Raw genomic sequence first — 21,368 nt, 5'->3', positions numbered from 1 at the left:
CCATGTATGGACGTGGTCAAAATGATACCTTGGTCACAGGGTTACTTCTGCATTTCCTCGGACTCTGCCTCTTATGGGCATGTCACGTGAGGAGCTTGGTATAAGGTGCAGGCTCCAAATAATACCAGTACTGCTGGTGGACGCTGTACTTGGAGTAGCAAGGCAAGGGGGCCTTGGACAGCTGCCTGATCTTGACTGAGTCTCCATTCTTGGCACCCAGAGCTCACACTCCACTTCCTCCAAAAGTTGTACTGTAGATGGTGATGGTTTTCTCTCTCTCTCTCTCTCTCTCTCTCTCTCTCTCTCTCTCTCTCTCTCTCTCTCTCCCCCCCCCATTTTTACATGATTAATTGGACAAGTAATTCAGACTGAGTTTAAAACAGAGGAAGCCAATTAGCCAAAGAGGCCTAAATTTTGCTGCTAGAAGTCAGTGGAACTGAAGGGGCTCACATTCCATTCCTCCTTGCTCCCCAGGGGTGCCGTGGTCATATGTGGCTGTCTAACAAAGTCTGTCAACCCTAGCTTAGGGTAACTGGCCATCTCAGGCCTTGTATGGGTTGAGAAGCCGGTAGCTTCCAGCTCAGGATCAGTCATGAAGTGGCTGGGACTTGATTCATCTAAAGGCATGTGACTGATGGCAGACAGCACCCCCTCTCCACCAAGGGCCTTTCAGCAGGGCAGTGTAAGTGTTCTCCAGAGAAAGAACAAAGCAGCTGAGTTGACTCGGTGACAAGCCAGTCACTTCCGTTTTGTCACTAACAGCAAAGCACTAAGACCCGCATCTACTCAAGAGGTGAGGATCAAGCATTATCTCATGAAACAAGTGTGTGAAAGAGCCACGGTTGTATTTTTTAAGATTTATTTGTGTATTTATTTAATACATGTGAGTAAACCATCATTGTCTTCAGACACACCAGAAGAGGGCATCAGATCCCACTACAGATGGCTGTGAGCCACCATGTGGTTGCTGGGAATTGAACTCAGGACCTCTGGAAGAGCAGTCAGTGCTCTTAACCGCTGAGCCATCTCTCCAGCCCCCAAGGTTGTATTTTTGACCCACCACAGGGGCCTCCTGGCCACAGGGACCCACTGAAGGGACTGATGTGCCTTGTAGCCTTAGGTCTGCTCTTGTTGGGAGACGTGTGAGAATGTGGTCATCTGTCAGCACACTCTTGTGTCAGACCATCCCACTGTGTCAGGGGCCGTCCAGCTGCCTGAGACGCCACAGAGCAGGTACAGTCTCAGAGGACAGGATCATCCGGTGGTAAAGAGCCAGGGTCCTGACGTTACGAATTTGGATCTGGCCTTTGCCAGGTAGTTGTGTGTCTGTGAGAAAACCACTAAAGCCTGAGCTTTATCTGGACAAAGTGGAGGTAGTAATAACACCTATTTCACAGTGCTGGGTAAGAATGAAATGAGCTATGAGTGGTGAATCATGCAGCATCGGTCCTACCGGACGGGGGCTCGGAGAAGGGACGACTCCTCTTCCCGATACCCTACCTCTACCTCACATGTACACTCTGTGTTCTAAGAGGTGTTAGCCACAGGTCCTGCTTTTATGCTCTCACACGAGTACCGCTTCTCACATTTTTAACTCATTTAAAGTGTGTGTGGTGGGGTGTATCTAGAGGTGTCAAAGGTCAGATACTCTGGAACAAGCTATCAACAGGTTGAGCCACCCAGTGTGGATTCTGGGGACCAAGCATAGACAGTAGCCGTTCTTAACCACCAAAGCTATCTCAGCAGCGCCTCGCGTCTCACTTTTTATTTGGATTTGGAGAGATCTGATTGGCCTCTGCCCATAATTCGCAGGGGAACATCGACTGAAAGCCCCACCCGATCTCTTCCTTTGGCCTCTTCCTTTACCCACCATTCCTTTACTCTGCCAGAGGCCAAGGCAGGTCCATTTCCCCGTCTCTGATGGCTCCATTTTTTTCCAGTTGTATCACACAGCCAGAGGCTGGCTCCTTCCAGATCCCAGCACTTTGGAGGCGGCAAGGAATGGGGGCTTGGGTGATACTTTATACCAGGAAGTGATATATCTGTGCTGAGCCATAGAAATAAGGTATTGATCTGAACCTTCAACAGTTGACAGTGCAGAGCAAAGCGTCTTGAGAGCCTGCACGGAAATGGAAAATGTATTTGTTCTATGATATGGGGAAAAAAACTAATGTAGGACAAGGATTTTGATAGGCTTAAATTACATATTTGTGTCTTTAAAGCAATGAAAACAATCCTTTCTAGTTCATTTTCCGTTGTCTCCACAGGTACTTAGTCTTCCTGCAGATCAAAAGGGATCTCTACCACGGCCGTCTTCTCTGTAAAACATCAGATGCTGCCTTGTTAGCGGCCTATATCCTTCAAGGTAATGACTTTGGACAGAATAAATTTGTTTTTCATGCTAAGTCCTGATTACATTATTCCATTTACCACAGATGACGACTTCTTAGATCAAAACAGTTTCTAACTTGAAGCAGTGTCTGAGTTAAAGGATTTTGCCTGGACCATCCAGAGCCAAAAAGCCCAGCGCCCTCCTGTACCTAAGGCCCCATGGCCAGCCCCCTGAGTCATCTTGACCTCTGTGGGCTTATGCTGTACCCGGCATGCTAGTGTTTCTGGGATACTGGGGAGTAATCAGGAACCACCTGCTCCCACCCTCCTGCGACTCGACGAGGTCTGAGGCATGATGGGATCCTGGTATCTATTTTGCAGAGCTCTCTGCTGAGAGTGTTCAATGTTTCAAGTATTCTCAAGTGAGAAGCCATTTCTTGATGCTGACAAGGAAGAGCTGAGCTTCTTGGTGCTGTTTTCCAGACCAGCTGTGGTAATCTGTCAGGAAAGTGTGGGGCATCGGCCAGGCCCTTCTCTCACAAAACGCTGAGGGCACTCAAGGGCCACCCCTCAGAATTTTCTTAGTCCTCCTGCCTGAAACTGTCATTAACCACAGCATTGTTTTGGACATAAAACCATGAAGTTCCCATTAAAAACATGAACCCCTGATTGTGTGTCAGGAAACTCTCAGAAGCAACTAATGGAGAACCTGCAAAGAGCTCGCTGCAGGAGAAATGTCAGACCTATGGTATAAGGAGGGAAGTGAGCCCCTCAGGGGCTCTGGCTCTGAGGGGGCCATTCCAGTGCCAGTCTAATGGGGAGGCACCCAGAGACCCCCCCTCTCCCTTTGAAAGGAAGCCTGGCCTGTTCTGGTTGCCATGTTAAACTTTTTAACAAAGTCATTTCCTCAGGCCCACCTGATAATGACATCAGATTATTTTTTTTTCCAAAAAAGTATTTGGTGGCCAACATCAACATTTTCCCCTTGAAACTTTTCAAATAAAATCAAAGTAAATGACCTCAAGGTTCAAGGTTACACTTACCTCAAGGAAGGCAGTCTCTTTTGTTAAACCACAGAAATATCCAAGGAATTTGGAGTTTGGCTGGGTTTTTGGTACTTGGTTTTTGTTTTGTTTTGTTTTGCTTTTGAATTAAAGCCTCACTATGCTGTCCAGGCTGGACTTGAATTCCTGGGCTCAAGTGATTGATTCTCCTGCCTCAGACTCCCCCGTGCTTGGGGCTACAGACATCTACCTGTGCCTCACTTGGATAACTTGGAAGGTGGCATAGTTGCAGGGAAAGCACTGTGCCCGGCTGTGACATGTACTGGACTGGCACTGGAATAGCCCCCTCAGAGCCAGAGCTCCTCTTACCACAGGTCTGACATGTCTCACGGTCGGGTAAGCACAGGGCCAGAGCACTGTGCCTTGCTGTCCTCCCAATATTTGCCCTGCCTCAGCTGAAGTGCACTTGGCTCTGTGAGAGAGGGAGAGGGGTAACCAGGAAGCTGCTGGAAAGCTCCTCTTTCCTTTTCTGAGCTACCATTCAAGCGGGGCACCTTATGTGGAGAACACTGGTTTCTGACTGGGTGAACAAAAGACTGTGTCCACATGAGCTCCCAGAGGCCCTGAAGCTGTAGGCATGAACTTCCTGGTCATGGCATTGGTCGTAGGATTGAAAAATCAGCCTTGGAATACGGTGCTCCTGTACTTGGTTCCCGGTAATAACCATTTCCATAGCAACAGGCCTCTTAGAAGGGCCTGTATGGTCAGCCACAGTGAACATTGAACGTTGTCATCCTGTCCTGTGTGGACTGAGGGTTGAGTGCTGAACCAGGATGGAGACTCAGTCAGCAACTTCTCTTGTGCCTACTCAAATCTTCAGGATGGGATTTGGGTATCCAACCTGGCTCCCAGCAGTTCCTGTCATCCTGACCAAGCCCACTGCATGCTGCTGCCACTCAGAGCATGGCTCCCAAGCCTTCCTGTGTAGCTGAATGGCTGAGGAGCATGCTACAGGCTTCCGCTCCTTTATTGCAGATTTACTTGTGGCCTTAGAGAACAGGGCCAGTCGTATTATCTCTCTGCTTTGACTCGATCTCAACCCAGGGTGTACAGTGGGGAAAGGAAGGCACACATCCCCTCCCCGTGGTCCTGCCTTCTTAGCAGCCAAGGGCCAAGCTCAGGGTCTGCCTCGGCCTCTGAGCTGTGTGCTAATATTGTTGTTTTCTTTTCCCTGCCTTTGAAAAGCCGAGATTGGGGATTATGACCCGGGAAAGCACCCAGAAGGCTACAGCTCCAAGTTCCAATTTTTCCCGAAACATTCAGAGAAACTGGAAAAGAAAATCGCCGAGATTCACAAGACCGAACTCAGGTACGTGACACTCCCTCAGGGCCCTGGCCACTGAGCACACAGCTCTGAACTGTGTCCTCTGCCCTCAGAGAGTACACAGAGTGATGCTCCCAGCAGTGGTGATCCAAGGGTCTAATTTTCAGGGATCCACTGTCAGCACAGCCTTCTCCTGGTGCTTCACCAAGAGCAGTTTAGGCTAGGGCTTAAATAGGACACTCCAGTCTCAGCCAAACCATTTTGAATGTTCCCTATCTTATCTCATCTTGGAAGCGAAGCATGATGGGACCTGGCTGTTGCTTGGATGGGAAATGGTGAACTGCCCAAGGGTCTCCCTGACTTACACCCTAGGGCTTTGGTTTAGAGACGGCAGCTTCCGCTCATCCTGAGACGCCTGCACCAGAGACGCAGTGGCTGTTCCTCAGCCTGGCTGAGCCTACCCCTGCTGGACAGAGCCATAGACAACATCAATGCAGCCTTCACCCTTGTGAAATAGGCTTTCTGTAGCGAGTGATTTTAGAGATCGGTGGTAGAGTGTCAGAACTCTCCATCATGTATGAGCTAGAACATAGGTTTCAGACAGAGAAACTACTTGAGCAAAGGAATGCAATCAACTAACAAGAAGCTGGATCACCGTTTTAATATATTACAATTCATTTTCCTCTTAGGACTTTGGATTTATTAAGACAGTTAAGCAAGGGGTTGGGGATTTAGCTCAGTGGTAGAGCGCTTGCCTAGGAAGCGCAAGGCCCTGGGTTCGATCCCCAGCTCCGAAAAAAAGAAAAAAAAGAACCCAAAAAAAAAAAAAAAAAAAAAGACAGTTAAGCAATAATCTAAAAAAAAGGTATTAATCAACCTATAAAAGATAGATTAAATTTAAACTGCACTCAAGAATTTTGTTTATTTTTATTTTTCTTCATTATTTCCTTAAATGAAGAAATAAAGACACTTTAAAGTGAAGCAAGAAAGTCACAAATTGTACTCACACCCTGAATCACTCACGGAAGAGTGTTCTAGGAGAAAATAAACCAAACCAATTCTCAGTGTCTATGGGAGAGTTGCAATAGGGCAGTGGATGAGAATGGGAATACATTCACTGCAAATTCTTAACCTGTAACAGGGTTCATGATTTGCTGTTCTGAGAAAGGACTGTGCGGGGTGGACAGGGTGCTTCTCATAATACTGAACTAAACCAGAGCCTACCACACCATGGCATGGCCCCCAAAACCTTCATCCTCGCTCAAGCAAACCATAACCCAAAGCTTCCTTAGTATTTGCAGACTGTCAGTGTCTGCTGTGACCAGGCCGTCTCAGTGCAGAGCCCAGTGGTCCATGTTGTCACTGTTAGGGAAATGGTGACCCCTTGTGGTGAACATCAGGATGGCACAGACCTGCTTATGGGCTCCCATCAAGAAGGTGTACGGACTACTCAAAGGGTTAGGGTAGTGGGGGCGTTCCTGCAGAAAGTTAGTTCAAGGCAGGGATTCCTCAAGAAAGGGTGCCTACTGGGGTTGGGGATTTAGCTCAGTGGTAGAGCGCTTGCCTAGGAAGCGCAAGGCCCTGGGTTCGGTCCCCAGCTCCGAAAAAAAAGAACCCAAAAAAAAAAGAAAGAAAGGGTGCATACTGTGAAGACCCTAGAACGCCAAGCTAGCTCCAGAGGTTAACCAACTCCCGGGGACAGATTCCTTCAACATGGAATGAAGATGTCGTAGAAGGGGAGGCATTAAGCCATGTGCCAAGCCATGGATCTACACTCGGGCATTTTCCAAACACCTTGCTGCCTCTCAGGTTTGCTGTAGATGGAGGGCTCTGCCTTCACCCTGACACCACGGATGAAGGTTCTGCCTCATACTCAGTGTGAAAATGCTCAAGTTTCCTTCCTTTCTGCAACTTTGGCAGCTCCCGTGGGCACAGGCTGTGGACTTGTTTCTTGATCTACTTTCCAGAAGTGGCACAGAGGCTGGCCCGTCATAGCACCAAGGGACGCTGCCTCTTCAGGAGAACACCTGAGGGAGCCTGGCCTGCTTCTCGCTTGGGTGGGCTCGCTTCCTGCTCTGCCATATGACTTTAGGCAAACGATATATTTAGTAATAAACAATTTTTGCTCCTGCCCGCCAGCCATCAGAGCCGATGACTTCACAAGCTGCCCTCCCCACTCAGTCTGCTTTTCCAGGACTCTGCATGCAGATGAGCCCAGAGCCACTGCCACCCCTGACTCTGTGGTGGCTTCATCTACATGTTCCAGGAGGCAGGCAGGAGGAGAGCTATGCCAAGGCCTCTTCAGACAGCTAGGGCCAGCTTGTTTCCATTAATAGCATCGTGGAGAGCTGTGGGGTGTAGTAGCATGGCAGGATCTCCTACCACTCTTCTGAGTCCTACGTTCCTGTGCCCTTTTGGCCTATAGATAGGGTTGCGTGGCACCCGCAGTGTACACTGAACCCTTTGTATGCTGGCCCATGTCACATCTCAGATGAGAAAGCTGTGTGCAGAGCCTACCTACAGCCATGTTGTCCCTGTCTCTGCAGTACTGCAGATTGTGAAATACCACAAAATCGTTATCCCGGAAATCTCAGCAGCTGAGTGTGGTGACGAATGCCTTTAATTGTAGCACTTAGGAGGGAGAGGCAGGGAGATCTCTGTGAGTTCAACACCAGCCTATCCAAAGTAAGTTCCAGGCCAGCCAAGGACATTGTGAGACCCTGTCTAAAAAAAAAAAAATTCCCATAACTCTGGCCACTTGATGCTAACTAAGCATGACATCCTGAGTTCCATATCCAAGCACCCATGGCAGGAGAGAACCAATTGTGGCAAGTCTTTCTTTCTTTCTTTCTTTCTTTCTTTCTTTCTTTCTTTCTTTCTTTCTGTCTGTCTGTCTGTCTGTCTGTCTGTCTGTGTCTGTCTCTCTCTGTCTCTCTCTCTGTGTCTCTGTGTCTGTCTGTCTGTCTGTCTGTCTCTCTCTCTCTCTCTCTCTCTCTCTCTCACACACACACACACACACACACACACACACACACACACACACACACAAAACAAAAACACACACAAAAATTAAGCTCATAACAGCTAACCTTGCCCACCCTGCATTTTCTTTTAGGGTTTAGGGTTTTGGTGATGATGTTTGCTTGCCTGTTTGTTTTTATTTCTCTTGTTTGTTTGTTTGTTTGTTTGTTTGTTTGTTTGTTTGTTTTTGAGGCAAGATCTCATATAGTCCAGGTTACCTTAAACCCCTGACCCACTCCCCCCTTCTACCTCCCAGATACCACACACTGCTCTGTCCACCCTCATCCGTATTTCAGCAGACTGTCCTCTCAGACAGTCCCTCCTGCTCCTTCCTCTTCACACTGAGCCCACCCAACTTATTATGTAGCCTACTTCACTTTGAGTTTTGTTCTCTATTTTTTTAATTTTTATTTGTGCATGTGAATATCTTGCCTACATGAGTGTCTGTGTACCGTGTGTGCACAGAGCACTCAAAGGCAGGAACAGAGCACTAGATCCCCTGGGACTGGAGTTATGGAGCTGTTATGTATGGGTGCTAGGGATCAAACCCAGGTCCTCTGGAATAGCAACCAGAGCCCCTAACTGCTGCTGTCCCTATAGCCCTCACTCTGAATTTTTTTTAAAAACTTTTTTTTTAGATTTATTTATTTTATGTATTTGAGTACACTGTCCCTGTCTTCAGACACACCAGAAGGCATCAGATCTCATTACAGATGGTTGTGAGCCACCATGTGGTTGCTGGGAATTGAACTCAGGACCTCTAGAAGAGTAGTCAGTGCCCTTAACCACTGAGCCATCTCTCCAGCCCTCACTCTGAATTTTAACCTCAGACCTTGTTGTGTCAAGAAGCATTCGTGAACGCCAACAGACCACCAAGGAGCCGTCTCCGATGTAATAGCATTAGGGTCTCTTTATTACAAGCTCTGGCTTGTGCTCCCCTCCAACCCAACCCTGACCCAGCAGGACGAGCAGGGAAGGCGGAGCAGCCTCGAACCCTCAGCAGGACAAGCTTTTATAGGGAATGGGAGCAAGACTCCAGCTGGCAAGCATCTAACTTGATCGTCTTGTAAGCCGACAGGTGGGTGACCATATACAATCACAAATGGTCTGAAAGTTCTTCCGAAACAATCGGACTAATCTTTGATTCACTGTTGCTAGGAAGCAGCAGGGAGTGACTCTGGCCAAGGACAAGCCCTGGGGTCCTCCTTGGTACTTGGGTGTAGCTTGGGTTCAGCTGCAGGCCAAGTTCTCAGGCTTTTTTCCTTTGAAGATGGAGTCCGGTTCCAAGATGGAGTTGGTTTGGCCTGTCAACTTGAGTCTCTAAAGTTAGTTCTACAACCAAGCCGAACACTCTATGGCCGAAATGGGAGTGTGTGGCCTACTCTAATCACGTCGTTTTTTGTTTGTTTGTTTGTTTGTTTTAATGCCTCATCCCAGTAGGAATGGCATCCTAGGTGAGACTCAGAGAGATGACAAAGCCTTCCTCAGGGTCAAGGGAAACTGTCGACAGTGTGTGTAGAAAATATCCATAGTGGCTTTCTTCCCCCAAGATGTTTACAGCCTGAAGACATCTCTCCAACCGAGACTGCTCCTAGCAAGATTAGCTAACCTTGCCTCCACCATTCAGCTGTATGTGAAACCACATCCCTGTTCAACTATATATAACAAACAGGCCGAGTTTCCAAGGTGCTGCACCAGAGAGCCCAGTCTGCCCAGCCAATCACTTCTTTTTTTTTTTTTATTACTTATTTTATTATTTATATCAGTACATTGCAGCTGTCATCAAACACACCAGAAGAGGGCATCAGATCCCATTACAGATGGTTGTGAGCCACCATGTGGTTGCTGGGATTTGAACTCAGGACCTCTGGAAGAGCAGTCAGTTCTCTTAACCACTGAACCATCTCTCCAGCCCCCGCCAATCACTTCTTAACAGGGAGTTCACCCCTGGGGAGCCGCTGGGATGAGCCCTGAGACCATCTCCTTTTCGTTCCAGTGGTCAAACACCAGCAACATCCGAGCTGAATTTCTTAAGAAAGGCCCAGACGTTAGAGACCTACGGAGTGGACCCTCACCCATGTAAGGTAAGACTCCCCTCATGGTCTTCACTGACTGTGTCTCCTGTATCGAGGCACAGAGAGTTCAGGCGTTCAGTGGACAGGAGCGTCTCGGCCTGTGTCGGTGCCGTGTTGGAACCCCTCTGGATTCCACACTGCCACATCACTGTCAGAGGATCCCAGGTAAAGGCAATCTAAATAACAAATCCAAACCCAGTGCCCAGCTTTGGCAGCTGTGGGTAATTTGGTGGAAATCAATCGGAAGGACATGTGGAGAGCTCCCCACAGAGAACAATCAGCAGCCATCCAGTAACTGTCCACCCTTTACTGACCCATAATCTAGTTTCTTTCCTAGAATGGGTTTTATTGCTGATAGTGGCACAAGTCACCACATGGGACTGCAATGGAGTCACATTTGATTCCATTATGTTCCTATGAGAGTAAGGCAGGACCCAACCAGGGACAGTGCACCCGGGAAGCTTCTGTAATTACTCACATATTCCTGGCATTGCAGAGATGAATTTGGTAAGTCCACCCTGAGAGCAGCAAGATCCACAGCCTTTCCTGACAGATCCACAGCCTTTCCTGGCTCTGGCCACTTCCTCCCACTATAGCTCACATCCCTGTTGTTCTACATGCTGGTTACTGCCTCTGTCTTAGCTCGTTTTTGTATCCTTTACATTGTGGGAAAGGGTGCAGTACCAGCAGCTCTAAGACTGAGCGTGTGACTCGATCAGGGTCTTCTTCCAGCTGAAGGGATGCTGGAACTTAACAAAGGAGCGAATGTGTTCCTTTCCTAGGGCCACTGTAACATTGTTGCAAACTGGGTGGCAGACATGTTGCCTCTGTACAAGAGGCTGCAAGTGTGGCTCTGCGGTGCTCGTAGGGTTGGTTCCTTCTGAGAGCCCTGAGAGAAGGGTCTGTTCCAGCCATCAGGCTTGATTTCCGTCATCCTCCTTCATCTTAGGTCTTGTATCCCCTCCTCTGTGTCAGTGTCTAAATGACACAGAGAAGGACACCACTTTGAGAAGGACACCACTTAATACCAGACTGGGGCTCCACCTCACGGCCTCAGCTTAATTTTAATCTCTAAAGACCCTGTCTCAAAAAAAAGGTCAGGTTCCCAGTCCGTGGAGCTAGGACATCTGAATTTGGAGGGAGAGGCTATGATCCAACAGAATGAAAACTAAGGGGCACCAAGGCAAAGCCCTCGGGAAGTGGTTTCATTTTACCTTTGAAGTAATGAAAACCTGGAGAACATTCTGGGACACAAACTTCCTCCCCTCACCTAATCCTCTGTCCACTGGGCAGCTCACTGCCAGACAGGCCTATGTTCTCAGGGCCGGCAGTCATGGCACAGCTACATGTCTTTGTAAATGATATAAGACTTATGTCATCGTGACTTAAGAATTATCAAAGCTTCCTAAATACGTCCTGTGTATAGCAAAACTGGTTTAAATTGGTTGTGATGGCGCACACTGGCAGGATATGCTGACGAAGATGCAGAGACAGAAGGTTTGTGAGACAATCTGGGCTACACATTTAGCCAAGCACATGGCTCATGCCATTAATCCCAACACTTGGGAGGAAGAGGCAGAGGAGTCTCTGTGAGTTTGAGGCCAGCCTGGAGTCAGGGCTACACAATGAGATGCTGTCAAAAAATCTTTTAGCTACTCTGAAAATTGCTCAGACATTACCAGCAAGTAGCAGGAAACCTCACAGAAGTGTTAGGGATATCTTGCTCTAAGCTTCAGTCCTAACCAACTATTGGGGTCTTGCTGGATTCTGACCTCCCCACTTCTCAACTATGAGTAAGAGAACAATAAGTGTGACAGAACTTGTTCCCTGAATTGGTAAGTCACATCTTGCAACCTTCCTTATTACATAGAATAAAGACAGGCATGGTCATCATCTCAGTGTTAGAATCCAGTCCCCTTGAGGCCTCCTGTAAGAGGGGTAAGATTCACGGCACACAGGGGTAGGTAGGCAGTACCCCAGAGTGTGACAGCTGACCTCGGGTAGCTACAGTCTTTGCTGTTGCCCGTGGAAGCCATGGGCACTGACAGCCAGCCTGGGGTCCAACTTAAACCCATGTGCACTTCTGAGCCATGAACTCCTGGCTCAGCTGTGACTTTGACATGGGCTGCTTGCCATTCAGAGCCAGTGGTCCTTTCCTTTCCTGTTAATTTTTACTGACTCTTGAACCAGTCTCGGGTGGGCGATCTTCTCCCTGTCTTATAGAAAGTTGATGTACTAGAAAGCCGTAGTTCATAAGGCCCTGAGAGGCAGAGCAACACTTTGAGTTCATATCATTTCCACTGCTGTGTAGCTGTATAGGAGAGACGCCTGGGAGACTTACTGTGGGGGAAGGGAGAGACTTTTATCCCACATTCCCAGACCTGGGCCTTACACTCATGTGGGCTATGCCAGGGCCCCACTGCAGACTGTATCCATGACCCTCAGGTCCTTTTATTAGGCCCTGGCAGTGTCTCCTCAGCCCTCCGAGGCAGGGAGCAATTCAGAAGTCCTCACTCTTATCACTAAGTAGCCTCGCTTTGGTGATGTGCTACGAAGCACCCCCCTTAATGTTGCTACAAGGAGAGCTGAAATAAGCTGGCAGTCAGTGTAATAAATACTGGTGATTTCTATTAACAGGGAGGCAATTACTGGGCCCAGGGAATCTGGGCCATGCAGCCCCAGGGAGGACAGAAGAGGGATCGTTTTGATAATTAAATGAGAGCAGACTGCTTCAGCTGGGCTCTGTTCTCCTGGACTGATTAAGAAGCTAACGTTGGTCCTGTGCATGCTTCTGCCAAATCGTCCTTGTCTGGGGCAGGGAGGCTGCCTGGGGGTGTCTGGATCATACAGCCTGGCCGGCACCACCCACCTCTGACCATTCCCTGGGTCTCACCTCCTACTGTGTCACAGCCACCAATTCCTTCTACTCATTTCAAGTTCATGACCATCCAGATCTTCCTGCTTGACGACCTGCTTCCACACTCATTTCCTAACTACAGAACCTTAGCTGTCAATATCAAAGGGAAAGAAAGTCAAATGTTAGGGTTTTGTCTGAAGTTCAACAGTCTACTCATACCGACACAGCCATTAGTGTACATGGTCGCCCACTATGCAGAACTTCTGAGGTAACAGCCCTAGCTAAAATGTGGAGAAACTAAGGGGCTTGGCTACAGTCATGCAGTGCAGCCAGGCCTGGACCTAACAGGCCCGTAGCGCCGGTGCCTTTCCGCCCGGAGACAGCAGAGGCGGCCCAGCCACCCCGCTTCCTCACCACTTTCTCTGTTACGAAATCTCCACTATCTCCAGGCCTGGCCCTCCCATCCCTCTAGCCCAGCGGTTTTCAGCCTGTGGGTCACAGTCCCTTAGGGTGACCCTTTCACAGAGGTCTCCCAAGGCCGTAAGAAAGCACAGATATCTGCGCCCAAAGATACCTGTGCAAGCTCCAAAGATGAGTAATTTACATTACGATTCATGACAGTAGCAAAATTACAGTTGTGAAGTAGCAACAAAACAACCTTATGGTCAGGAGGTCACCATACATGTGGAACTGTACCAAAAGGTCACAGGGTCAGGAAGGTTGAGAATCACTGCCCCAGCTGCTCTTCCTTCTAGACCCTTTCCTGTGCCTCAGAAAGCTTTATGAGACACCCTTTCCACCTCTACTCCAGCCTTCCCTTATCCCTTTAAGTATGAACTTCCCCTGCCGTAGCCCAGTGTCCTCGATGTGCCACAACACTGTCTCACACCACCTCTGCTAAATCTTCCTATAGCCTGTTCTACAGTAGCGCAAACACTCTGAGGTCGGGCCCCTCGCAGCTCCTGTCTGTGGGTCCACCCTGCACAGCGACAGAAAGCTTTTCAAGGCCCACCCTCTATCTTAGATTGGCTGCCTCCCTCTGGCATTGTCCCCACAAATGTCACCTACCTTGCTTGATCCATGTTTATGCCAACTCAGCCAAGTTAGGCCTGCCGCCTCCTGGCGGTCAGGGACTGTGTTTGCGTGCCGCACCTTGCACTGGTTTGTTGTTAATCACCTCCAAGCACTGGTGACAGGCAGGAGGAAGCCAGCCACATGACTCGGAAGAAACCAGGCTTATGTCTTCTTTTAAAAGCCCTTTGCTAAGCCCTTGGGTTAAATGACCCTGTGCTTTGTGGCCAAGTGTCCGGCTCCCCACAGCCCAGAGGAAATGGTAGTGATGAGGTTAGTCCAAAGGGTTTAGAAAGCACACATATATTCCTGGGCCCAGATGCTCACACTTGCGAGCCTGACTCCGAGAGGCAGCTTTAAGGCAAATGCTTTTTCCCTTGAGGTGAGGGTCCTGCCGAGGGTCCCCCGTCTCTAAATATCTGGCCAGGGTGGCAAGCTCTGAAGCTGAGAGAAACCAGAACTGCCCACTTCATGCAAGGTTTTCCAGAAATCTCTGTCGTTACTTACGTATCCTGAAAGCAGAGCCTGACTGACGCAGTGTCTTGATCCAAAGGAAGCTGAGGTCACCTCTGCTAGGCAACCTCTTCCACCCGGGATCCTCCACCTGAGGGTACCAGGCCCCATGATGCGCCTTCACCCCACTTGCTCAGCAAAATCCCCAGCCTGGTGCTGACACACTGGGGTGCTGCTTATGTCTCCATCTAAACTCTCCTGAGGTAATTATCCCATGGTATTATGTAAACAGAGACAGTGATACGCCGCCTGTCAGCTGATTCGTTTTGGCAGTACTTGGGATTGAACCTAGGACTTTACACATGCTAGGCAAGTGTTCTGCCCCTGAATCCCCAGCCCTCTTTAACTTCCTACTGAATTACCCAGACTGACCTTGAAGTTACTCTGTAGCCTAGGCACACCTTTAATTTAGGATCTCCCTGCCTCAGCCTTGGATTACAGGCCTGAGTAGTAACCATTTACACACACACACTATCATAAAAGTCACCCTTTTACTTGTGCAGTCAGTGGTCTTTAGTATATTCACAGTCACCCCTACCATCAAATTTTAGGATATTTTTGTGATCCCCATAAAGGTCCAGCCATGTTGTACATATGAGTACCCCATCCCCCTTCACTGCCGGTTAATATCCAATGCACCACCATCTACCACTCGCTCTTCTGCCTGTTGATGGAGGAACATTCTCTTCTGCAACTGGACTGGATTGCTCACATTGTGTAGCTACTCTAAAAAGCCATAGTAGTAACATCCATACACCTCAAGGCACATTAAAATTCTCTTCGACATAGCCCTAAAAGTGGAATTGTTGGGTCATGTAGTAACTCTATATCTAACCATTTCCCAACTGTTTCCCAAGGTGACCGTACTAGTTTAAAAATCACAGCAGCGATACAATGGTCTTGACATTCTCTCTAGCTGTCCACACCAGCCTGCAGAGGCTGATGCCATTACCACACACTGTACGATGTCACCCCATCAATGGGACAGTAGTACAGTTGCCATCACACTGAGGCGCATCTGGCAAGTAGCAGGACTGGGACTCAAGCTGTGAACTTGTGCTCTTAAATGCCCTGCACATCTTACAACGGCCTACTAAAAGGCGGTTCCCCTGCTTCACCTACAGATAGCATGGGTGTTCATCTATGGTTTTTGAGACTGGCTTCTCCTGCAGCCTAGGCTGGCCTTGAACTCACTATGTAGCTGATGATGACCTTGAACTCTGATCTTCCTGCCTCTACCTCCTGAGTGCTGGAACCAAAGGTTTTTGCCACTACCTCAGACTTAGAGCAATGTGTTTTCCGCCTTTTCTCTTCTATACCTGCACCTCTATGGCCCAGTGAGCAGTCTTTCTCTATTACAGGATGTGTCAGGGAATGCTGCATTTCTGGCCTTCACTCCTTTCGGGTTTGTTGTTCTTCAAGGAAACAAGAGGGTTCACTTCATTAAATGGTGAGTGTCTGTCTTCATCTACAGAACAGGTTCCTCATGCATCACTAACTGGGGAGGGGCTGTGGTACCCATGTCCTTTGTCTGTGATGGGCAGCTACGGTTTGCAGCCTTTCCCAAAGCCTTGAGTTGAGAAAGAGCCGATCAAGGTAGTGGTCTTCTCTGTGGGATCCTGTCCTTTCAAAGGGTGTTCCTGAGAGTCAGCAGCCTCTGCAGACACTGGGGTTTGATCTCGAGGGAAGCCTGCAACTGGAGCCAACATAAGAGAAGTCCCCAAGTGAACTAAGTCTTTGGGTCCATCACTCACTGAAGGTCACTGCCGATAATTAAGGCCATCCAGGAGTATCTCAATACATAGCCCAATGCTCTCACTTACTCTTCTGACAAGGGAGGGGCTCACAGACAACTAGATGTCACCTATGACATGTGAAATACCCTCGGCCCAGTCTGCTAGAGATGAGATACTGCTGCCCCACACATCCCCATCCTTAGGGCTCCGTGTCCCTCTGAGAGCCACATCCTACCTTTCCCCTCCCTCTCCCCTGCCACATCCCGCATGCAGGAGCCACTGTCTCGGTTGCACCTGCCCACCTTACTCCCCTCCTTGTCTCAGTTGGGGGTGGCTGGGCACAGGTGGCTACGTGTTGACATGTGGCTATCTTGGGACCTGTGTGCTTCCCTGTCTGTATAAACATCTGTTGCTCTCACCAAGATATTCTGCATAATTGAGAACCTGTCTTTTTTCTTTCTTAAAAAAAATTGTAATCTTTGACAATTTTCTACATATATACAATGTATCTTGATACGATCCATCCCAACCCCTCTGGCCACTCCCCTAAGATACCCCTCCCCCCATGCCTCTCCTTCACATTTGTGGCTTTTTTTTTTTTTTTAAAGGCAGCATCTGTCTACATAGCCCCATGGTTGTCCTGGAACTTACTATGTAGACCAAGCAGGTTTCAAACTCACAAAGATCTGCCTGCCTCTGTCTCCCAGAGGGATTAAAAAATCTGCTGGGATTAAAGGTGTATGCCACCATGCCCAGCTCTTTTTGTGTTCTCTTTTTTTAAACTCTGAGTTGTTGTTTTTTTTTTGTTTGTTTGTTTGTTTGTTTTTGTTTTAGACAGGGTTTCTCTATGTAGCCCTGGCTATCCTGGAACTCACTCTGTAGACAAGGCTGTCCTCAAACTCTGCCTGCCTCTGTCTCCTCAGTCTGGAATTAAAGGTATGTGCCACCACCACATGGCTAAAACAATTTTTGGCTACATTTATGTATTTTGTATGTAGTGGTCACTCCTACCACAGCACATGTGTGATGCTAAGAGGACAGTTTTTCAGTCTCCTCCCTCCTGCCGCCATGTGAGCCCTGGAATTAAACTCAGGTCACCAGGCTCAGCACCGTTTCTCATTGAGCCTTTCACCAGCAGAACCCATCCCGTTTTAAATCTAACCAGAGGCAGACTAGTGCTGTCTGCGTGTGCAACCTACCAGTAGCCACACGCACACACACCCCAAAGAAAAATGACCACACACACACACACACACACACACACACACACACACGCACGCACACACAGCAGCCTCCGTTGCTAAGAGGTCCTCAGCTAGTGCTGGATCCTATGTGCCCCTCCCCATCTGTGCTGGAATTACTAGCTGGTTTGATCTTGCAAAAATAGCTTCACTGACCAAGACTGAGCACTGACCTAAGGTATAAACATAGATATTCATCAGCCAAGGCCTATGACCTCACCAGCCAAGGCCTTTTGACTACTTTTACAGCATCAAACTTCCATTCCTGTGGCACAGGCCTCAAATCCAATCAGAAAGCAGTTGGTTATGCCCTGGCAGTTATACCACTGTTGGGTACCAGTGGGCACACCCTGCTTGGCACATTAGTATAGTAGCTGCAGGGGCCGTCACTGGGTAGTGCATTGGTAACTAACTCCCTTCCACCCTTTGGCACTATGAAAGCTACCTAGAAGGAAGCTTCCAGGTTGATTTCTCTATGTCTTACAACCAAAGTGTTTTATGTCTTCTGCCATATGGCCTTACCTATGGTTATTGTGGGCATCAAGAGCAACAACAATGCCCTGTGTGGTTTGGGGGACTTCTGGGAGCCTCCCTAACCAGTAACTAGTAGGGAGATAATCCAACACTGGCACTGAGATTTTCATTTAGTAACCCATGCCTTTGGGGAAAGGATTGTCTACCCATACAAAGTATCTCTGTTCAAATTTGTTTTTTTAAGTATATTTTTAAATTTATTTACAAAGTAGTAGTATTCCATAAGGTTTTTTTCACACATGCTTAATTTTAGTTAACTCACCCTCCCATCCCCTCCTCCCTTTTCATCCCATCCTCTTCCCCACTCTTACTCCCAGACACACACACACACACACACACACTCACACTCACTCACACACACGTAAAACATACTCACACACATACACACACACACACACACACACACACACACACACACACACACACACACACTTTGACATCATACATATTCCACTACCCTCTCTAAAGGTTTTTCTCCCTCCCCTCAATCATGGCTTCCTAACTTGTACAGACCATTATAAACACGCAAATCTAAAAATCTAAAAGTAGGGTGGACATATGAGAGAGAACACAGTTTGAGCCCCCTGTGATTTCAATTCTGCGTTGGGCCTCAGCCTGCGTGTCTAAGCCCTTCTAACAGATAAGTTGGATACATGGCTTCCCTTGGTCTGGAAGAATGTGGTTAGGACCAGGGTCCTTCCCTTGCTTCTGTTGAGTGAAGTATGGGGAGAATAGAGCTGTTTCTCGTGAGTTTTCTTCTCAGGATGTTCAGGGATGCAGTCAACCCTTCCCGGGCCACCAGCCACCTTCCTGCCCCAGGTTGCTCTCGTGAGGGCTGGTAATATGATTAACGAGTCCTGAAGCAACACTCCTCAGACATGTGGCTCTGAGTCCCATTCACAAGGCAGGGGGTATCATGGAGTACCCAACACACCTATCATCCCCCACATTGGCTCCCGTCTCTGTACTTTGTGTGACAGTGTGAGGGTTTGCTGTCCCCTAGCCAGCAAAACGCATTTCAGAAGACTGACTGGGATTGGGCCGCAGTTCTTGGGTAGGGCATTTTCTGCCTGATGCGTCTGGTGTTCTTGAAGGCTTGTACCCTCGACAGAGTGGTTGTCTTAGTCCAGAAACCAGGTCATCCCTGTAATAGACACTCTCGGCCCCTAAGTTATCCCTGCCTCCCCCACTTTTCATTCTCCCATGACCCTTTCTCCCTGGAAACCCTCCTACTGTCTCAACTTCAGAATCATAGGTATAAATCCAACCTCACATTCAATAGGAAAAAACAAACTCATAGGCCAGGTGCAATCTCAGCACTCAGGAGTGAGGGGATTACCTTCATGTCGAGGCTAGCCTGGTCTACACAGTGAGTTCCAGGACAACCAGGGCTACACAGTGAGATCTCATATCAAAAAGGCAAAAAGAGGAAAACTATCCCCCACACTCACTAGAAGCTGAACACCCATTGCATTCTACCTGAGTGTAAGAGTCATGGTTAGTTGGCCAACAGCGACAGAAAGTGACAAGAAGAAGTTTGCACTAGTTCTAAACCTGTACTGGGGAGTTGTAAAGTGTCACTCTGACCCAGCCATGACTTCTTGGTGAGAGTGAGTCACATCCCTCTACCCCCATGACATTATCAACCATAAATCAGGTACCTGGTGATTACTGCCTTTTGACCACTTACTGGGATGGTGAAGAAACCTCCCTAGAGGCAACAGGACGCCTACCGATGGCAGATGTGCACGACCAGACCTCCTTAGGGGTCTCAGGCAGAAAAATGAAAACTCCGGTGGGGAATCGGGCCCTGATTGGGCACACAGGGCTAGCTGATGGGGAGGCCTGGTGGCTCTCAGGGACATCCAAATAAATCCCAGGTAGTTCCCCCACTTTGTAAATGTAACCAAGCAGTTTGTGGAGGAGAGGTCTAGGCTGTGCCATGTACAGTAACCATGTCACTTCTTCTGATTTGTGTCTGTCCCACGGGTGACGTACCCCAGTATCCTGTTTGCCTCTTTTACTGCAGCCATTCACTGGGCTGGTGGCTTCAAGGATTTTTCTACAATAACCCCTAAGCCCCTTTCCTGGTCAGTACCCTGCATGACTGTTCCATGTAATCTGTTCTCTCTCTTTGGTATGTTGCCCCACCCTTCCCTGAGATCGTTTGACATCTGTCTGCATTAAGCTGCATTCTCCATCCAGTGGCACAGTCACCTGAAAGACCCAGCACCCTCAGCACCTGGATGCCTTGTATTTCATTCTTTGCTGTGATCTTCAACTTTGGCCTCATCAGCTACCTGTGGCATCTTCTATTCGACAGTCCCATCAGATAACGTACCTGTGCTATGAATCAAATCTGGCAACAATGCCCTCTTCCTGCACTCACTTTTCCGTGCAAATGTTACCCTTTTCTAGCCACTGTTGATGAGCCCGAAATCCTCCTCTCACCCCAATATTACAGTGTGATTGACTGGGAAACTGTGGGCTGAACTGTCTCAATGACTGTTCTCTAAGGCCACTGCGCTACTGTCTTGTTCTCAGTTCTAACTCTGGCTAAAATTGTGTCTGTGCCTGGAGCCCCTTCCAGTCGGGTGGGCTGTGCATCTACATTACTGTGGACAAGCAGCCTAAGCCAGGTGACGGACGGGCACTCTCTTTGTGCTTCTAGGAATGAGGTGACCAAGCTGAAATTTGAAGGAAAGACTTTCTATTTATATGTAAGTCAGAAAGAGGTGAGTACCGGCTTCCTTTTCTTCAGGGAGGGCTGGGGCACTGTGACAGTCCCTCGTAGTTGGAGCCAAGGGTAAAGAATCCAGAGGAGGTTACCTGCCTCCTGGGCTGGGGCAAAGGTGGAGGCATGGTGGGTGGGAAGGCCTGGATATGCTGATAGCACCCAGAGGCTCCAGTCAGACAGGAGCGCCTCCAGGAAACTTGGTCAAATGAGGCTGAGGCGCTCTCTCCCAGAGAATGCCAGGTGGATGGACGTTCTGCTTCTCATCAAGAGCTCTGTGAGGCTTGGCAGGGGTGAAGTGGTGAATTGTTGTGAGCCCCTCTTCTAGCTAGTCAGTTGCTACAGGGCCTCCCGTATCACAGGACACAGGGTCCCAGGCCTCTCCACCCACCTCAGCTGATTCTCTGGAATTTTTTGCAGGAAAAAAAGATTATCCTCACATATTTTGCTCCAACTCCAGAAGCCTGCAAGCATCTCTGGAAATGTGGGATTGAGAATCAAGCATTCTACAAGTGAGTGAGCACAGGAGGGGTCCACAAAGCTGCCCCCAGAGGACAGGCAGGCCGACCTAGAGAAACAGGAAGCCAGCAGAGTGACTCTGGTGTTGTGGCAGGAAAGCCCAGTGGGTGTCATCTTAATTTGAATCACTGCCTCTGTGGGGCCCTGGAAGGCCTAGAAGACAGGAGTTCCATGAAAGACCCACACAACCCAGAGCAGTGTCCTGACCTCAACCTTGAGGAGAACTAGGGGTCTCCCTCCTGGTGGGTAGCTCAGAGCCCAGTGCCTGGGAGCTTAGGGTAGGAGAGCTAGAGATGGTGGACACTTGGCCTGCTCCTGAGAAGCTAGGTTTGAGCCAGAGAAAACTCTGCTTGCTTGAGAGTTTGGAGGAGTTAGGGGACTTCTGCATCCACTTTTCTCTGGTGAAGA

At 48.6% G+C, this 21,368-nt stretch overlaps 1 protein-coding gene across 18 annotated transcripts in view; it reads left to right on the top strand.

Moving 5' to 3' along the window:
• Frmd5 (FERM domain containing 5) overlaps nt 1-21,368 on the top strand; it is a 271,323-nt gene that overhangs the window by 238,773 nt on the left and 11,182 nt on the right. For 7 of the 18 annotated variants that reach the window (XR_010064879.1, XM_039106833.2, XM_039106834.2 and 4 more), the window contains exons 5-11: nt 2,268-2,365; nt 4,581-4,704; nt 9,677-9,764; nt 15,558-15,646; nt 19,711-19,797; nt 20,379-20,442; nt 20,862-20,953. Coding sequence is in view for 17 of the 18 variants with exons in the window: in XM_039106833.2 (XP_038962761.1) it covers nt 2,268-2,365; nt 4,581-4,704; nt 9,677-9,764; nt 15,558-15,646; nt 19,711-19,797; nt 20,379-20,442; nt 20,862-20,953 (642 nt within the window). In the remaining variant the exon portion in view is untranslated. Of the gene's footprint in view, nt 1-2,267; nt 2,366-4,580; nt 4,705-5,096; nt 9,765-15,557; nt 15,647-19,710; nt 19,798-20,378; nt 20,443-20,861; nt 20,954-21,368 lie in introns of those variants that run through there. The other 11 variants (XM_008762214.4, XM_008762212.4, XM_063284976.1 and 8 more) reach the window with 6 other exon arrangements.

This window comes from Rattus norvegicus, chromosome 3 (assembly GCF_036323735.1).
Source record: "Rattus norvegicus strain BN/NHsdMcwi chromosome 3, GRCr8, whole genome shotgun sequence".
Classification (NCBI taxonomy): Eukaryota; Metazoa; Chordata; class Mammalia; order Rodentia; family Muridae; genus Rattus; species Rattus norvegicus.
This window is presented reverse-complemented; position numbering and strand designations above follow the sequence as displayed.